Raw genomic sequence first — 15,525 nt, 5'->3', positions numbered from 1 at the left:
GGATGATCCCATCCTAAATGTCAGGGTGCGAAAAATGCTGGGACGCCAAAAGCATCTGCGCAGACGCAGACAGAGATTCCAAGTCACAGCTGTCAGTAATCAAAGGAGCCTGCAGCACGGTTAAAAAGGGGAGGGCTGTGAAAGGTGGTGTGGGAAATTATCGTTCAGATTTGAGAGAGAGACAGAGACACTTTGGAATTCTGACACTCAAACCGAGTGAGTAATTGGCTGCAGGAAGCCGGAGGGACTTTTGTTGTTGCTGGCTGACCCTCAGACTCATAAACCAGCCTTCCTAGTGCAGTTGCTGTGGCATTAGGCCAATTTTATACATAAAGTGACCCTTTGCCTTTTGCAAACTTCTGTGTGTCCATTTGTATAATTGCTTTGTTGGGTGGCCAGCAGGCCAGGCAGAACACATTTAGGAAAGGAAAACAGTCTATGTGGTACCTTGGCCAAGAGTAGCAACTGCGAAGGGGCCCTGGAGTCCAGGTGGGACCACCATTCGAATGGGAGCCAGCTCTGGGCAGCAGCCACCAAAAAAGCCAACACAGTTCCAGGCTGCATTAACAGAGGGGGAGAGTCAAGATCACTCGAAGGGTTAAGGCCACTTTATAAGGCCACACTAGGAATATCTGCATCCAGTTTTGGTCGCCACCATGCAAAAAGGACGTTGAGACTCTGGAAAGAGTGCAGAGGAGAGTGGCAAATACTATTATGGGATAAATGGAGGCTAAAACCTATGAAGAACGGTTGCAGGAACTGGACCTGGCTGGTTGAATTAGAAGAAGGACCAGGGGAGACAGGAGAGCAGCCTTCCAACATCTCAGCGGTTTCCCCAAAGAAGAGGGAGTCAGGCTATTCCCCAAAGCACCTGAGGGTGGAACAAGAAGCAATGGGTGGAAACTAAACAAGGAGAGAAGCAACTTAGAAACTAAGGAGAAATTTCCTGACAGAACAATTAACCAGTGGAACAGCCTGCCTCCAGAAGTTGTGAATGCCACAACACTCTAAGTTTTTAAGATGTTGGAGAACCACCTGTCTGAAGTGGTGTAGGGTCTCCTGTCTAAGCAGGGGGTTGGACTAGAAGACCTCCAAGATCCCTTCCCGCTCTGTTGTTGTTGTTGTTATTATTATTAGAATTACATGTTTAAATCTTGTCAAATCCGTGGAGCTCAGGCCCAGTCCAGGTGGGGCAGAGGTGGCAGAAGAGACCTGTGGAGGGCTCTGGCACACGTGTACCCAGTTATGTGCCATGGCAAAATGGTCATGTGGTGGGGAGTCTGCGTGTCCTGACCCAGCCACGGATCGCAAAGAACGAAGCACACACAAAGTCTGCAGGAATCTTACTTTGCCAATTAAGGACTACTAACGAGCTTTCTTAGTAGTCGTCACAACACAGATATAATTTAAAGCGTTTTTTTCTAAACACCGGCTGTTCTTTCAACTTCATTACCAGCCAGCAGAAGTCCAGAATATAATAGTTGTGAGTAAACAGTCTTGTAGATAACAGGAAGCTTAAAATGGTTGGCAAACTGCCCAGAAGCAATTTTCAGGAAAAATGCCGACAACAAGAGCCGATCAGACGTTTCTGGAGTCAAGACATGAAAGAATATGAACAAAGTTGTTTCCTGCAAATTGGCTCCTTAATTTGGCCATTCTAGGGGAGTGGCCAATTAGCCCCAAACCTTACTCCTGAGGAGACCTCCTCCTGAGGAACTACTCTTGCCTTTTGGCAGCTCTGTGTGCCCGGGCATTGGGAATTATTTATTTATTATTATTATTATTATTATTATTATTATTATTATTATTAATAATAATAATAATAATAATTTATATTTATATGCCGCCCCTCTCCGAAGACTCGGGCTTCTTCTTCTTCTTAGAAACATAGAAAATTGAGGGCAGAAAAAGACCTCATAGTCCATCTCGTCTGCCCTTATACTATTTCTTGTATTTTATCCTAGGATGAATCTATGTTTATCCCAGGCATGTTTAAATTCAGTTACTGTGGATTGACCAACCATGTCTGCTGGAAGTTTGTTCAACGATCTACTACTCTTTCAGTGAAATAATATTTTCTCCCGTTGCTTCTGATCTTTCCCCCAACTAACTTCAGATTGTGTCCCCTTGTTCTTGTGTTCACTTTCCTATTAAAAACACTTAGAAACATAGAAACATAGAAGACTGACGGCAGAAAAAGACCCCATGGTCCATCTAGTCTGCCCTTTTACTATTTCCTGTATTTTATCTTACAATGGATATATGTTTATCCCAGGCATGTTTAAATTCGGTTACTGTGGATTTACCAACCACGTCTGCTGGAAGTTTGTTCCAAGGATCTACTACTCTTTCAGTAAAATAATACTTTCTCATGTTGCCTTTGATCTTTCCCCCAACTAACTTCAGATTGTGTCCCCTTGTTCTTGTGTTCACTTTCCTGTTAAAAACACTTCCCTCCTGAACCCTATTTAACCCTTTAACATATTTAAATGTTTTGATCATGTCCCCCCTTTTCCTTCTGTCCTCCAGACTCTACAGATTGAGTTCATGAAGTCTTTCCTGATACGTTTTATGCTTAAGACCTTCCACCATTCTTGTAGCCCGTCTTTGGACCCGTTCAATTTTGTCAATATCTTTTTGTAGGTGAGGTCTCCAGAACTGAAGACAGTACTCCAACTTCCCTCCTGGACCTTATTTAACCCTTTAACATATTTAAATGTTTCAATCATGTCCCCCCTTTCCCTTCTGTCCTCCAGACTAGAGAGATGGAGTATAATCTGGAGGACGGAAGGAAAAGGGGGGACATGATCGAAACGTTTAAATAGGAGGTGAAATAAGGTCCAGGAGGGAAGTGTTCTTCTTCTTCTTCTTCCTCACCACTGATGGCACCTCCTGAAGGCCCCAGCAGAATCTCCATGTCTGCCACCAAATCCTCTCTGGCCTCCTCACTGTCCGACTCAGGGGGCAGCTGGACAGGCCACTGGCATATCCCCACATCGGCCTTTGTCCGAGCTGCCGGAATCAGCTACCAGAGGCCCACAACGCTGCCTTGAGACGGGTTTGCTGCCCCCGGGAGTCGCCCTCCAGAATGGACCCCCCCAATCTTGCCCTCTTCGGCCCTCCCTACGCGTAGTGCATAAAATTATCTGCCACACGGTCCCCCACCTGTCTATGGCTGGTTCATCTTCAGCTGCAGCAATGCACGAGCGCATAATAGATTCGAACTCAATGTAAACGGCTCCAAACTTGACTGCAGAAAATACGACTTCAGCCACAGAGGGATCAATGCCTTGAGTACACACACACACGACTCTGCGGTTCCTTCCCCAAGCCCCCAAAACTTTAACCCTTAGACTGTCTACAATCCACCTCTCCCCTCTCCTAAGAGGTCTGTGAGGGGCGTGCATAAGCGCACCACTGTGCCTACCGTCCCCCATCCATTCTTATCCATTTCATGTGTTCACAGTCATGTTCATGCTTATATCTCTTATCTAATACATGCCTGGTGAAATGAAATACGTAAAAATAAAATGTTAAAAGTAGCTGAGGCAATGGAGGCAGGCAGAGCAATGTGGAAGGGACTGTTTAAGACCCCCCCCCTTCCGTAGACTGGAGGGAGCCCCAAGCTGAGCACCCTCAAATGCCAGGGACATGGTCAGCCTTGGTGGCACAGTGGTTAGAGGGCAGCACTGCAAACCACTGACTTCTGACTGTAGTTCACCAGCTCCCCTCTGGCTCCAGGTTGACTCAGCCTTCCCAGGTGGGTCAAATGAGGACCCAGACGTTTGGGGGCAAGAGGCTGATTCTGTAAACCGCTTAGAGGAGGCTGGAAAAGCACTAGGAAGCAGTATGTACAGGAGGTGAACAGAAAAATGGAAACACCTTGAAAAATCATCAAAATATCTTTTAATACGGTGTTGGTCCACCTTTTGCGGCAAATGCAGCCTCAATTCTCCGAGATATTGATTCATACAAATTGTGAATTGTTTCCAAAGGAATTTTAGTCCATTCTTCAGTTAAAGCCCCCGCCAGTTCTTTTAGAGATGATGGTCTCAAAATGGGTGAACAGTGCAGTCAGGCGGTAGGGAAAGCAAGTAGGATGCTTGGCTGCATAGCTAGAGGTATAACAAGCAGGAAGAGGGAGATTATGATCCCGCTATATAGAATGCTGGTGAGACCACATTTGGAATACTGTGTTCAGTTCTGGAGACCTCACCTACAAAAAGATATTGACAAAATTGAACGGGTCCAAAGACGGGCTACAAGAATGGTGGAAGGTCTGAAGTATAAAACGTATCAGGAAAGACTTAATGAACTCAATCTGTAGAGTCTGGAGGACAGAAAGAAAAGGGGGGACATGATCGAAACATTTAAATATGTTAAAGGATAAAATAAGGTTCAGGAGGGAAGTGTTTTTAATAGGAAAGTCAACACAAGAACAAGGGGACACAATCTGAAGTTAGTTGGGGGAAAGACCAAAAGCAACATGAGAAAATATTATTTTACTGAAAGAGTAGTAGATCCTTGGAACAAACTTCCAGCAGATGTGGTAGATAAATCCACAGTAACTGAATTTAAACATGCCTGGGATAAACATAGATCCATCCTAAGATAAAATACAGAAAATAGTATAAGGGCAGACTAGATGGACCAGGAGGTCTTTTTCTGCCGTCAGACTTCTATGTTTCTATGGTGGTGGAAATCGACTTCTTATTTGAATCTCTAAAATCGACCATAAATGCTCAATAATATTGAGGTCTGTAAGTCTGAATGCTATTCCTTCCTTCCTTCCTTCCTTCCTTCCTTCCTTCCTTCCTTCCTTCCTTCCTTCCTTCCTTCCTTCCATCTGAGGGGGGTCAAATGAGGACCCAGATTGTTGGGGGGAAACTGCTTAGAGAGGGCTGTAAAAAGCACTATGAAGTGGTATATAAGTCTAAATGCTTTTGTAATGCTGTCTGTCTGTCTGTCTGTCTATCGATCAGAGCCGGGGTGGTGCAGTGGTCAGAGTGCAGCCCTGCAGAGACTACTTCAGGTAACTGCTAGCTGTAGTTCAGTGGTTCAAATCTCACCACCGGCTCCAGGTTGGCTCAGCTTCCGTCCTTCCGGGGTGGGTCAAATGAGGGCCCCGATTATTGGGGGGAAATAGGCCGGTTGTCTGTAAACCGCTTAGAGGGGGCTGCCAAAGCACTGTGAAGTGGTCTATAAAGTCTAAGTGCTATTTCTAGGTGTTGTGTCTACAGCAGTGTTTCCCAACCTTGGCCACTTGAAGATATTTGGACTTCAACTCCCAGAATTCCCCAGTCTACAGGACAGTTTAACAGAGGTAACCGCCCCTTTTCCTTGGGCGGGAAAATGCAGAGGCGGGATTGGTTGGCTCAGCCTGGAAGCAGGGATATGAATAACAACGGCCATCTTGTTGTTGTTGTTGTCTTTAGCCTCGTTAACAATAAAACCCTCTTAACGGCTCCGGCCTAGTCTCTGTTTTCCTGGACAGACCTAACAGTGGCGAGTGGCAGGTGGGCATCTGGGGGTCAGAAAGTGGCCTGGCCTGGCTGGACATGTGTGGGGTGCCCTTCCCCCTTGAGGATGCTGTAAGAGAGTGGGGGGGGGGCGGCCTGGGGAAAACAGCCTCAGAAGATGGGGGGGGGGGGGCTAACAGGTCAGCTCAGAGGGAAAAGCCCCCTTTCCCCCCAAACTGATCAGGCTATAAAGGGGATTTGGACTTGCAGGTGGGCCTGGGCTGGAAATCGGGTGTGAGCCCCACCCTTTGCTCCTGGGGGGCAGGCGGGGGCCCCTTGAGACCCCAGAGCAGCCCCCTGCGCCAGCAGCCCTGGTGGGGTGGGGGGCGGCAAACGGATGCCAGGGAGGGGCCCCGGGGTGGTTGCTGGGCGGTGGGAGGGGGAGGCAGGTGGGTTCCGGAACCGCTGAGGCCGCAGGGCAACCGAGGAAACGCTGCCTGTTTACCTGTGAAGAGGGAGCGGTACTCGCCTCAGGTGGGCGGGAGGCCAGGAGGGCCGGGGGGGCAGCCTGGCCCCCAGGCAGGGGCAGGAGTGGGGGGATCCGGCCTGGGGCCCCACTGGGGATGGGCTGGAGCCGTCAGGGGCCCCTGCAACTGGCCTCCTGGGTGAGGGGGCTTCCTGGCCCCCCCTGGGAAAGCAGGGCCCCTGCCCCCCCAGCCCTGTGCTGACCCCTCCCTCCTTGTGTGGTCTTTGGGGCGTTGCCACTGAGGGGGCGCCCTCCCTCCCTCCTTCCTTCCCTCCGCAGGCATGGAGTTTGTGACCGGCTACCGGGCGGAGATCCTGGACTTTGCCGAGCTTCTCTTCGGCTGGTACCAGCGCTTCCTGCTGGACGCCGTCTGTCGCCGGGGCAGCGAGCGCCGCAAGAGGCAGGAGAGCTCCATCCGCCGGCTGCCCCCCGACCCGGCCCTCTGGATCCTCCACCTGCTGCCCAACCGCCACCTGGCCTTCTCCGTAGCCGACCCGGGGCAGCAGCTGGGTGGCCGCTTCTACAGCGAGGAGGCGCTGGCCCTGCAGGACCTGGAGCGCTTCATCACCTTTGTGGGGGCCCGGGGGGAGGAGGAGGAGGAGGAGGAGGAGGAGGAGGGGGACCCCGACGGCCCCACCGAGGCAGGTGCGTGGCTAGAGACCTGTGGTCAACGCCCCAAGTAGGCCGGAGGCCGTCATGTGGAGCTGGAGGCTTTGGCCTGCCACCCGCCACCCTCAGCCTCCGCTTAGCCGCGTCCCAGGCCACGCCGGGTGGGGGGCGGGCAGGCAGTTGGGGGCTTGTAAGCTGGGAGAAGGGCTCCCCGGGGGGGGATGTCTTCACTCCCCCAGCCCCCCCTTCCTCATCTCCTGCTTTCCCAGGAAGAGTTGTGCTTTTTAAAAAAACACCCTGCTTTTTCTTATTTTATATAACAATGGCATTTAGTCTTATGGACCGGTTCCTGGTGCTTCCCCAGCCCTTGGCATATTTGCCCCCAACCATCTGGGTCCTCGTTTGACACCCCCCCCAGAAGGACGGAAGGCTGAGTTGACCTGGAGCCGGTGGCTCTTCCGACCTTTCCAGGGGTGACGAAGCCACGACCCCCCCTCTCCACCTCTCCCGATATTGGTGGCTCTTCCGCTCTGCTCTTCCTCCCTTTGCTGCGCCAAAGTCTTAGCCGCCATGTAACCACCATCGAGCTGGCTCCCATTGCCGGCTGCTGCTGAAGCCTGGCCGGGCTGTGCTCCGGAAACCGTGGGGACGCCCCCTGGCCCCCTCCCAAGGAGGTGGGAGACCCACAAACGCTCCCCGCCCTGACCCACCTCTGACACGTCTGTCTCCCCAGGTTCCTTTATTGGCCGCCTGTCTCGGTGGCTGGAGGGGTGCGGTGGGGGAAAGATCCTGAGCCCTGCAGTGAGCTGCCCCTCGGACCCTCCCCTCCCGCTCCGTGTCCTGCAGGGCAGCCGCTGTGGCGTGTTGAGCACCTCCTGCTGGTGACGGATGAATATGGGACGATCCTGGGCTTTGACTTCCTGCTGGGGGGCTTCTTGGGGGCAGCGGGGCAGGAGCCCCTGGAGCCCCGGGCCCTGGCCTTGCTCTGCTACAGCATGTTCTGTCCCCTGGGCGCTGGGGAGCCCCGCCGGCCGAAGCTGCTGACCGTGGGGGACCCCGCTTTGCACAAGTGAGCGGGCGGAGGGAGGGGGCTTGTGGGGTAGGGAGCCCCAAGGCTCCCTGAGCCCCACCCCCGCTGACTCCCTCCCGCTCTGACCCCCGGCAGGGCCCTGGAGCCCCTGCTTGCTCGCCTGGGCATCCGGATGAGCAAGGGGCCGATGCGCGGCTGGGGCCCCAAGCCCAACTTCTCCTTCCCCACCATGCGGTTGAGGGCCTGTCACGTCTGCAAGCGACACAGTTTTGAGGGCCAGATCACAGCCTGGTGAGTGCGGAGCCCCCGCCCCCCCGGCCCCCCCTCCGGTCACCACCTTTTGCCTGGGGAGGGGGAGGGGGTGGGGGGCTCCCCAGACCAGCTGCAGATTTGCAAGTCCCAAAGTGGCCATTTGTCGGAAGGGTCTTATAGGGCTGAAGACCCCAGGGTCCCCTTCCAATTCTTCTTCTGCAAAGCTTGCCCTGACCCCACCCCACTCCCGTGTGCCCCTCCCTCCTGCAGCCAGCATTGCCGCGCTGTCTTCTACTGCTCGGAGAAATGCCGCAAGATGGACTGGAGCCGCAGCCCCGAGGACATCGGGCACCAGTTCTGGTGCCAGCGCATGGCCGGGTACATGAGCCACGCCAGGGAGCTCGCCAACCTCCCCTTCACCTTCGCGGCAGGTAGATGCGGACCCCCACCGCACCCGCGTCCTGGGCCAGGGGGAGGCCAGGTCCAACGCTGCCTTCTCCCCGCAGAGGTGACCAGCGATACCTTCAACAAGGAGGGCTTCCTGCTGGCGCGAGGGCTGACCCGCGGGTACTGGGTGGCGGAGAGCATGCTGGTGAGGGCCCCCGACTACGGCCTGGGGCTGCAGAAGGGCCCCGCGAAGACCCCTGTGCCCTTCCTCCAGAGCGGTGAGTGGGCGGACGCGGCAGGGGTTGCGTGCCAGGCCCCCACCGGCCCCTTGGTGGCTCAGTGCCCGTGGCCGGTTCATGGGAATCTTCCCGAGAGAATAATAAGCCCCCGTGGCCTTCTAGGGAGGTCAGACCCCCCCTCCCCTGTGTCCATCTATTTTGCCTTATGGTCTTTTCCCAATGTCAGAAAACGCAAAGAAAATAAGTAAACATCAAACTGACCCAGTTCAGAAATAAAGACGCACAGAGAAAGACACGTTGCCATATATTTCATCCCGTGTCAGGACGTCCGTGGCAGCTGTGCGTGCAGTGCGATCCTTGTCTGCAAAGGTTGCGCGCGCACACACACACACACACACACACACAAACACTTAGACGGAGACTAGTTGAGAACACAACCACTCGGCCACAGGCAGAGGTTTTCTCGCTTGGAGAAACACAATTAAGTCACAACCACAGTCCAAACATTTGTTATCACAAGCCTTTCTCACCAAACAAAGGTGTGAAGTGTAAACACATTTCAGCTCTAATACACAGCTACAACGCGGAGAAGTGGCGGAGCAAACAGTGAGTAGCAGGCAAAGAACTCTGGCTCCCTCTGGTGGCCGTCTGCAGCACCTGCAGTGAACACATTGGCAATTGGGGGGGTCTTTCTTTCTTTCTCTGCAGGAAACCCCTTTGAGGCCCTCCGGCCAGAGGGAGGGACAGCACTGCCCCCCGCACCCCCAGAGCCCCCAACGCCACGGACATTCTTTGGTGAGGGGGGGGAGTGCAGCCCCCTTCCCCCCTGCGGTGCTGCTCCCAGGGACCCTCCCCGCCTGACCACTCGCCCTCTCCCCCAACCTCTCCCTCCAGCATCCTGGAAGCAGTACTACCAGTGGCGGGGGCTGCCCCTCGGGGCCCCCTGGGCCGTGCTGCTGACCTACCCCCTCACCGCCTACTACATCATCACCCAGCTGGCCCCCCAGCACTGTGAGTGGGGAGGGGGAAGCCCTGGGCGGGCGGCAGGGACTCTGCAGGGGGGGCCACACAGGGGCGGAAAGATTTGGGACACACCCACACACACGCACCCCTACGGGGCCTGGCCAAAAGGAAGGGGCGGCTCCTTTAGTGGGGGGGCTGGGGGGTCCACGCAGAAGAGCCGCCGGGTGCTTGAGGTTAAGGGCAGGGGTCCTGACCCCCAAGTCTTTGAGGCTGTCTCTGCGGGCGCACCGTCTCCCCGGTCCGGAGGGCTGGTTTGGGGGCCCACCGCAGGGGGGGAAGGGGTCCCCCATGTCGGTAGCCGTGAGGGAGGGGGCGCGTGCATGTGCATGTGGGGGGGGTCTGCATGGAATTATGGGTGTGGTCCCCTTGCGCTTCCCCCCCAACTTGGCAGGCAAACCCAGGAAGTCGGGGGGGGGGGGGTCTGTCTTCACCCCCTCCCCTCTTCTCAGTCCCAGAGCTGAACATTTTGAACAAACAGTCCCTCAAGATCCACCTGGTGGAGGCCGGAAAGGAGTTTGGGGTCCTGATGGTCTTCTGGGTAGGGGAGGGGGCCTCTGGGGGGGGAAGGGGGGGCTGTGGTCCAGGGTGGTGGGAGGAGCCCCGGGTCAGGAGGGGGGCTCCAGGCTCCCCCCCCAATGGGACTCCGCTGCCCCTCCCCAACGGACCCTCCTCACATAGATGTTGGGGGGACGGACCTGGCTCCGAAAGACCCCTGCCCGCTTGCAACCTCCCTCCCCTCCCCTCCCCCTCAGGAGCTGTCAGTGTTGCTCCCCCATGTTTCTCTGGAGCTGCTCTTTGTGGGGGACACGTTGCCCCCCGAATTGGACGGCCAGCAGTTCCTTCTGCAGAGAGATGTGAGTCCGGCCCCCCTTCTGTTCGTAACACACACACACCCCGGGTGTGTGTGTGTGTGGGTCTTCCTTTCCCCCTGCCCCCCTTTCGGCCACCAGAGGACGGGGGGGGTGATGGGCCGTGCGCCTGCTTCTTTACAGGAGGAGCAGGGGGTCTCCGTCCTGCCTGGCCTGGCCCCCAGGGCCAAAGGGGGCCGCCGTGAGCTCCAGCTGGGCTTCAGCGCCCGGCCCTACCACCTCCTGCAGGCTCCCAAGCCGGACCTGGTCATTGGTGAGAGGGGCGGGGGAGGGCAGCCAGGGGCGGGGAGGGGTCCTCCTGGCCCTGCGTCTAACGCAGCCCCCACCCCCGTGTTCCCCTCCTGACCGGCCCAGGGTTCAACTCCGGCTTCGCCCTGAAGGAGACCTGGCTGAGTGCATTGCCGCGGTTGCAGGTGAGCCCTCCCCCCCCGCGTGCCCACCAGCCCCTCCCCCTTGGCAGGTGTGCCCTCCCCCCCCCGATGACCGCGCTGCTTCTCCCCCCCCCCCCCCCTTTGCAGTCCCTCCGGGTGCCGGCCTACTTCACCGAGTGCAGCGCCTACAGCTGCGCCGTGGACGAGGCGGCGGTGTCCATGGCCACGGGGGGCAGCGCCAGTCCCGCGCAGATCAACCCCTTCCGCTCCCCCTTCAGGCAGGCGGGCATCGACAACGCCATGCCCTGGTGGGTACCAGCCCCCCCTCCTCCTCCTGGCACGCGGGGTTGGGGTGGGGGGCCGGGCGAGGCTCGGGGCGGCGCCGTGACCCTTCTCCTCCGCCACCCCCGACGGGCAGGTACTGCAACGCCTTCATCTTCCACCTGATCTACAAGGCCTCGGCCAACAACCACCGGCAGGGCTCGGTGCCCCCCCCGCAGCCCCTCCTGGCCAGCGGGAACCCGGAGCCAGCGGAGCCCGCCCGCAGCCGGCGCAAGGACAAGAGGCAGATCCGCGCGGCAGGGCGACGGCGCAAGTGACGGGGTGTGTGTGTGTGCGCGCGCAGGAAATAAAGCACTGATGGACACAGCGAGGAGGCTCTGTGCTGGTTCTCGCCTTGAGCAGCGCGGTCGGTCTAGGTGGCCTCCGAGGACCCTCGCAGCCCCCTTTAAGTGGGCAGGGCTCACGCGGGGCGGAAAGGCGCCCGGGGTCTCTCCCCCACCCTCCCGGTTGGCCACAGGCAGCGTGCACCCATCCCCACACACACAAAGGATGGGACAGGCCCCCCTCCCCGTGAGAAATGATGGCCGAGCCCCCAAAGCAGCCAATGGCCGCACAGAAGGGGCGACTTGGGCTCCTCTCACCTTCGATGCCCGCCGGCCATGGCGGCAATCGGCCAGCAGAGGGCGACCAATCGACGCCGGCAACCCACACACATGAGGGGGGGGGCAGTGATCCTCAGGGAGGGTGCTGATGTGCCCAGCTGCTGTGGCCTGTAGGTGGCGCTCTTGCCTGGCAATCAGGACGCCGCGAGTTCTGTCCCAAGTAGAGGCAGTTGTAGGGAGGGTCTCCTGCTTGGGCAGGGGGGTCGGGCTCGATGGCTTCTCAGCTCCCAACTCTGGAGGGCGTCTCAGTGTCTTCAGAGGGGGTGTGGGGAGGCAGCAGGCGGCCCAAAGACACTGACCGAGCATGTCTGGCCCCACTGACCAAAGAGACCCCCTCCCCCAGGGCCTGAGAGTGACCCCTGGAGAGCTGCAGGGCCCCAGCTCCCCTTGGCCCTCCTGGCCTCAGGCTGGCACGGACCCTGGACTCTGCCCTCAGCCCCGACGCACGGCAGACGCCCGCCCTGCGCCCAGCAAGGGCTGGAGGAGGGAGAAGCCGCCCGGCTCCCGTGGCTGGAGGAGTGGCAGTCGGGCAGCGCAGCTCCCTCGCAGCCATGTGCACGGGCAAGTGCTCCCGCCTGGTGGGCCTCACCCTGGTGGCCGCCTCCCTGGCCTGCATCGCGGCCAACCTCCTGCTGCTCTTCCCCAACGCCCAGGGGCAGTGGACGCCCGACCACATCACCACCCAGGCCTGGCTCATGGGGGGCCTCGTCGGCGGGGGGCTGATGGTGAGTGGCTGGGGGGTGGGAGCTTTTGCCGCCGGGGGGGCTCTGAGGACTCTGCCCTCACCCTTCCCCCCCATACACACACAGCGGGGGGCCCTGGGGGCAGGGCGGGGGGCACAGGGCGGCTCGCTCGCTTCAGCTGGAAGAGGTCAGAGGTGGGCGAGCGCTCCAGGCTGACAGGGGCAAGAGGGGTGAAGACCGCCACATGTCTGAGCACTTCCTGGATTGCCGGGGGGGGACTTGGGGGAGAGGGAGACCCCCGCCCCACCCAGACCCTTTGCAAGCAGAGAGCCCTGCGAAGGGCGTGACTGCCTGGCTCAGTTCCGCTTCATCTGGACTTTGAGCCAGGCGCTGGGCCAGCCGGTGACAGCTCCGGGGGCTGATCGCCACAACTGCCCGGCTTCTGCCTCCCCCTCCCCCCCCAGGGGCTGTCCTGGCCCCTCCGAGCCTGCCACTCTCCGTCTCCGCAGGTCCTCTGCACCGGCTGCTCTTCGGTGCGCGCGGGAGGGAAGGGATGCTGTGGCTACGGATGCTGCGGGAACCGATGCCGGGTAGGTGGAGGCGGGAGGGGGTTACGTGCCGCCCCTCTCCCAGGACGGGGGATGCCGGGTGAAGTGGGCTCCTCTGGCCAGGCTCGGCCCAGGGTGGACGGGCCCTCAATGGGGCCACGGGGAGGCCATGCCGAAACCAGGTGAGCTGCAAATACCAGCTGTACCTGTTGGCTCAACGAAGCCGCCTCGGCGCATCTGGGGCTGCCCCCAAAGAGCGCTCGGAGACCACAGCCGTCCAGAAGGCAGCCGCGCGAGCACCCGCCTCACACCGACCCTCCGTGAGCTGGTGTTGCTCCTTACCTTTAAAGCCCTCCATGGGTCAGGGCCACGCTATCTTTGAGACCACCTTCTACCACAGAGCTAAACAGTGTCGGCTGATAGGCCCACGCGGGGAAAGGCCTTCTCTGTGGCTGCCCCAATTCTCTGGAACCAATTACCTCCGGAGGACAGGCCTGGCCCACCCTCTAGGCCACCCGGAAAGCAGCCGTGGCTTGGCTTCCCCAGCAGGCCTGGGGCAGGTCATAGCCGGCAAGATCCGGCCGTGGGGTTGCGCTGCGGGTGTTGGGTGTTGTGTTTTGGATTTTATTCCATTGTGGAGCCACCAGAGTCCTTTGGGCATAAGAATAAGTAACCATAACCACCTGGGAATTGCTGTGCTGGCTGGCCGGGATGCCTGGGGGGTTATGAGAATCCTGCCCAGGGGGCGCCCCCCCTCCCCTGGTCCCTTCTGTGTGGGTGGCCTTCCAAGCCCTCCTCCACTCACACAACACACAGCTGGGCCACCCACACCGGCTGCGCCAACTTCTACGTGGGGCCACGAGACGGGCGGGTGTGGCCGGCTGTTCAAAGGGGCGTGGGAGGCGTGTTCGAGAGAGGGCCAAGAGGGGCTGGCCAGGTAGGCGGCTGAGGGAGAGGCCCAGAAGGGGGACACACAACAACCACACACACACACACACACACACACAAGGGCCTCAGGCAGTAAATGGAGGTTCAGGTGGGCAGCCACCCGTCCCCTCTGCTTTTCCCTAAAGTAGGCTTAGCTCACCTGCTCTGGCCTCCCACCGGCTCTACCTGGCCAAGCGGGCAGTACGGGGGGAGGGGGGAGAGGAGCCAGAGGGGTGAGCCCCCCTCACCCACTTTCCCTCCCCCGCGGCAGATGCTGCGCTCCGTCTTCTGCTCCCTCTTCGGTGGTCTGGGCGCCTTCTACTGCCTGGTGGTGTCCTGCACGGCCCTGGCCCACGGGCCCTGGTGCGAGACGGAGGCTGACAAGTGGGAGTCCCCCTTCAAGGATCTCAGGTGGAGACCCCCTCCCCTCCATTGTGGCGGGTGGGCAAGGGAGCGGGAGGGGGGCGATGTGGAGGGGCTGAGCTCTGCCCCCTCCCCCTCAGTCCCAGTTATCTCCAGAACAAGACGGTGTGGGGCGTATGCCGGAACCCCCCCTCCATCGTGCTCTGGCACATCACCCTCTTCTCCATCCTGCTGGGCCTGAGCCTGGTGGAGCTGGCGCTGTGCGGCGTCCAAGTGGTCAACGGACTCCTGGGCACCATATGTGGCGACTGCCGCAAGGACGCGGACCGAGCCGTAAGGGAGCAGCGAAGGAGGCGCCTGGTGTGGGGGGGTGGGAGGGAGGGGGATGGTGGGAGGAGCAGCCCCACATCGCTCGCTGGCCTTGTGCGGAGGGGTTTGCAAGTGGGGGGGTCGGGGGGGGCAGACCTGCAGGAGCCTCTCAACAAGCTCACTGCCCTTTGACTCCCTGCCAGGGGGAAGGCCTGTGAGACCCACCCACCGACCGACTGACCGACCGACCAGAGAGTTTGCACCAACGTCCACTCCTTCGCCCGCTTGCCCCCTCCTCCCCCCAAATCTCTCGACCAGCAGGGGTGCAATCTCAAAGGTTTATTGGAAGCCCCTCCCCACAATAAACGGCGTCTCTCCTCGGCTGCAGCCTCCGTGGACTCCGAAGGGTCTTGGCAGAAGGCGGAGGGGTCCTGGGGGAGGCCGGGTGGTGGGACCTGTGGAGACAAGGCTGGTGCTGAGGGGGGGAAGGAGCGGAGCCTCTTCTGGGCAGGGCAGAGGGACCACCGGGGCTGGAACTGGCCCGTCAGCAGGTGAGCTGTGGACATCTGGCCTGGGGAGGGCGGGAAGGTCCTGCTGGGTGTTTATAGGTCAGGGAAATGGGGGGCAGGGTCTAAAAGAGGTGGCTCCCTCTCCCCCCAGTGAAAGGAAGGGGTGGGCGTCTGTGAGGGGATGGGGGGGGCTGTTTGAGCCAGGCCACACAGACCGCTCACCTGCTGTCCGGATTCTGGCCGAGGCCTCTGGGCTCACTGGGTGCAGCAGAGGAAACGGACATCGTTGAGGGCCGAGTCGTCCATCAGGACCCCCCGGATGGCCTCCTGCTTGGTCTGGATCCCACACAGGCCCTTGAGGCAGGAGGGGCTCCAGGTGCCGTACTCTCCCCAGGGCAGCCCTTCCCCCTCCAGGACTCTCCCATCCGAGCAGACGAAGCGGATGTTGGTGGCGCCCATGTAGTCACTGACGCCACG

General features: G+C 59.0%; 3 protein-coding genes across 3 annotated transcripts in view; 2 read left to right on the top strand and 1 right to left on the bottom strand.

Moving 5' to 3' along the window:
• The first annotated feature begins 5,435 nt into the window (after positions 1-5,435).
• ZMYND15 (zinc finger MYND-type containing 15) lies at positions 5,436-11,415 on the top strand. Its single transcript, XM_070766852.1, has 14 exons — positions 5,436-5,516; positions 6,265-6,630; positions 7,441-7,663; positions 7,760-7,915; positions 8,147-8,307; positions 8,383-8,541; positions 9,211-9,297; positions 9,397-9,513; positions 9,975-10,063; positions 10,278-10,379; positions 10,518-10,647; positions 10,749-10,807; positions 10,913-11,073; positions 11,184-11,415. The coding sequence occupies exons 2-14, from the start codon at positions 6,267-6,269 to the stop codon at positions 11,362-11,364; spliced, it is 1,989 nt and encodes a 662-aa protein (XP_070622953.1). The 5' UTR covers positions 5,436-5,516; positions 6,265-6,266; the 3' UTR covers positions 11,365-11,415.
• Positions 11,416-11,877: 462 nt separating this feature from the next.
• Positions 11,878-14,920, top strand: TM4SF5 (transmembrane 4 L six family member 5). Its single transcript, XM_070728072.1, has 5 exons — positions 11,878-12,434; positions 12,902-12,982; positions 14,139-14,278; positions 14,371-14,563; positions 14,743-14,920. The coding sequence occupies exons 1-5, from the start codon at positions 12,261-12,263 to the stop codon at positions 14,755-14,757; spliced, it is 603 nt and encodes a 200-aa protein (XP_070584173.1). The 5' UTR covers positions 11,878-12,260; the 3' UTR covers positions 14,758-14,920.
• Positions 14,921-14,962: 42 nt separating this feature from the next.
• VMO1 (vitelline membrane outer layer 1 homolog) overlaps positions 14,963-15,525 on the bottom strand; it is a 1,817-nt gene continuing 1,254 nt past the window's right edge. The window contains exons 3-4 of the mRNA XM_070728739.1: positions 15,271-15,525; positions 14,963-14,994 (exon numbers count right to left, since the gene is read on the bottom strand). The exon at positions 15,271-15,525 is cut by the window's right edge and continues 82 nt beyond it. Of these exons, the coding sequence (XP_070584840.1) occupies positions 15,304-15,525 (222 nt within the window). The 3' untranslated portion in view covers positions 14,963-14,994; positions 15,271-15,303. The remainder of the gene's footprint in view (positions 14,995-15,270) is intronic.

The sequence above is a fragment of the Erythrolamprus reginae genome, chromosome Z (genome assembly GCF_031021105.1).
Source record: "Erythrolamprus reginae isolate rEryReg1 chromosome Z, rEryReg1.hap1, whole genome shotgun sequence".
NCBI lineage: Eukaryota > Metazoa > Chordata > Lepidosauria > Squamata > Dipsadidae > Erythrolamprus > Erythrolamprus reginae.
Note: the sequence above shows the minus strand (reverse complement) of the source record. Positions and strands in the feature narration are given on the sequence as shown.

Bases quoted from the DNA above. Each gene is read 5' to 3' on its own strand.
- ZMYND15 (XM_070766852.1), top strand. From the start codon at position 6,267: ATGGAGTTTGTGACCGGCTACCGGGCGGAGATCCTGGACTTTGCCGAG. The intron at 7,916-8,146 runs GTGAGTGCGGAG...TCCCTCCTGCAG, and splicing joins GAGGGCCAGATCACAGCCTG to CCAGCATTGCCGCGCTGTCT. The intron at 10,064-10,277 runs GTAGGGGAGGGG...CCTCCCCCTCAG, and splicing joins GGGTCCTGATGGTCTTCTGG to GAGCTGTCAGTGTTGCTCCC.
- TM4SF5 (XM_070728072.1), top strand. From the start codon at position 12,261: ATGTGCACGGGCAAGTGCTCCCGCCTGGTGGGCCTCACCCTGGTGGCC. The intron at 12,983-14,138 runs GTAGGTGGAGGC...CCCCCGCGGCAG, and splicing joins GCTGCGGGAACCGATGCCGG to ATGCTGCGCTCCGTCTTCTG. The intron at 14,279-14,370 runs GTGGAGACCCCC...CCTCCCCCTCAG, and splicing joins TCCCCCTTCAAGGATCTCAG to TCCCAGTTATCTCCAGAACA.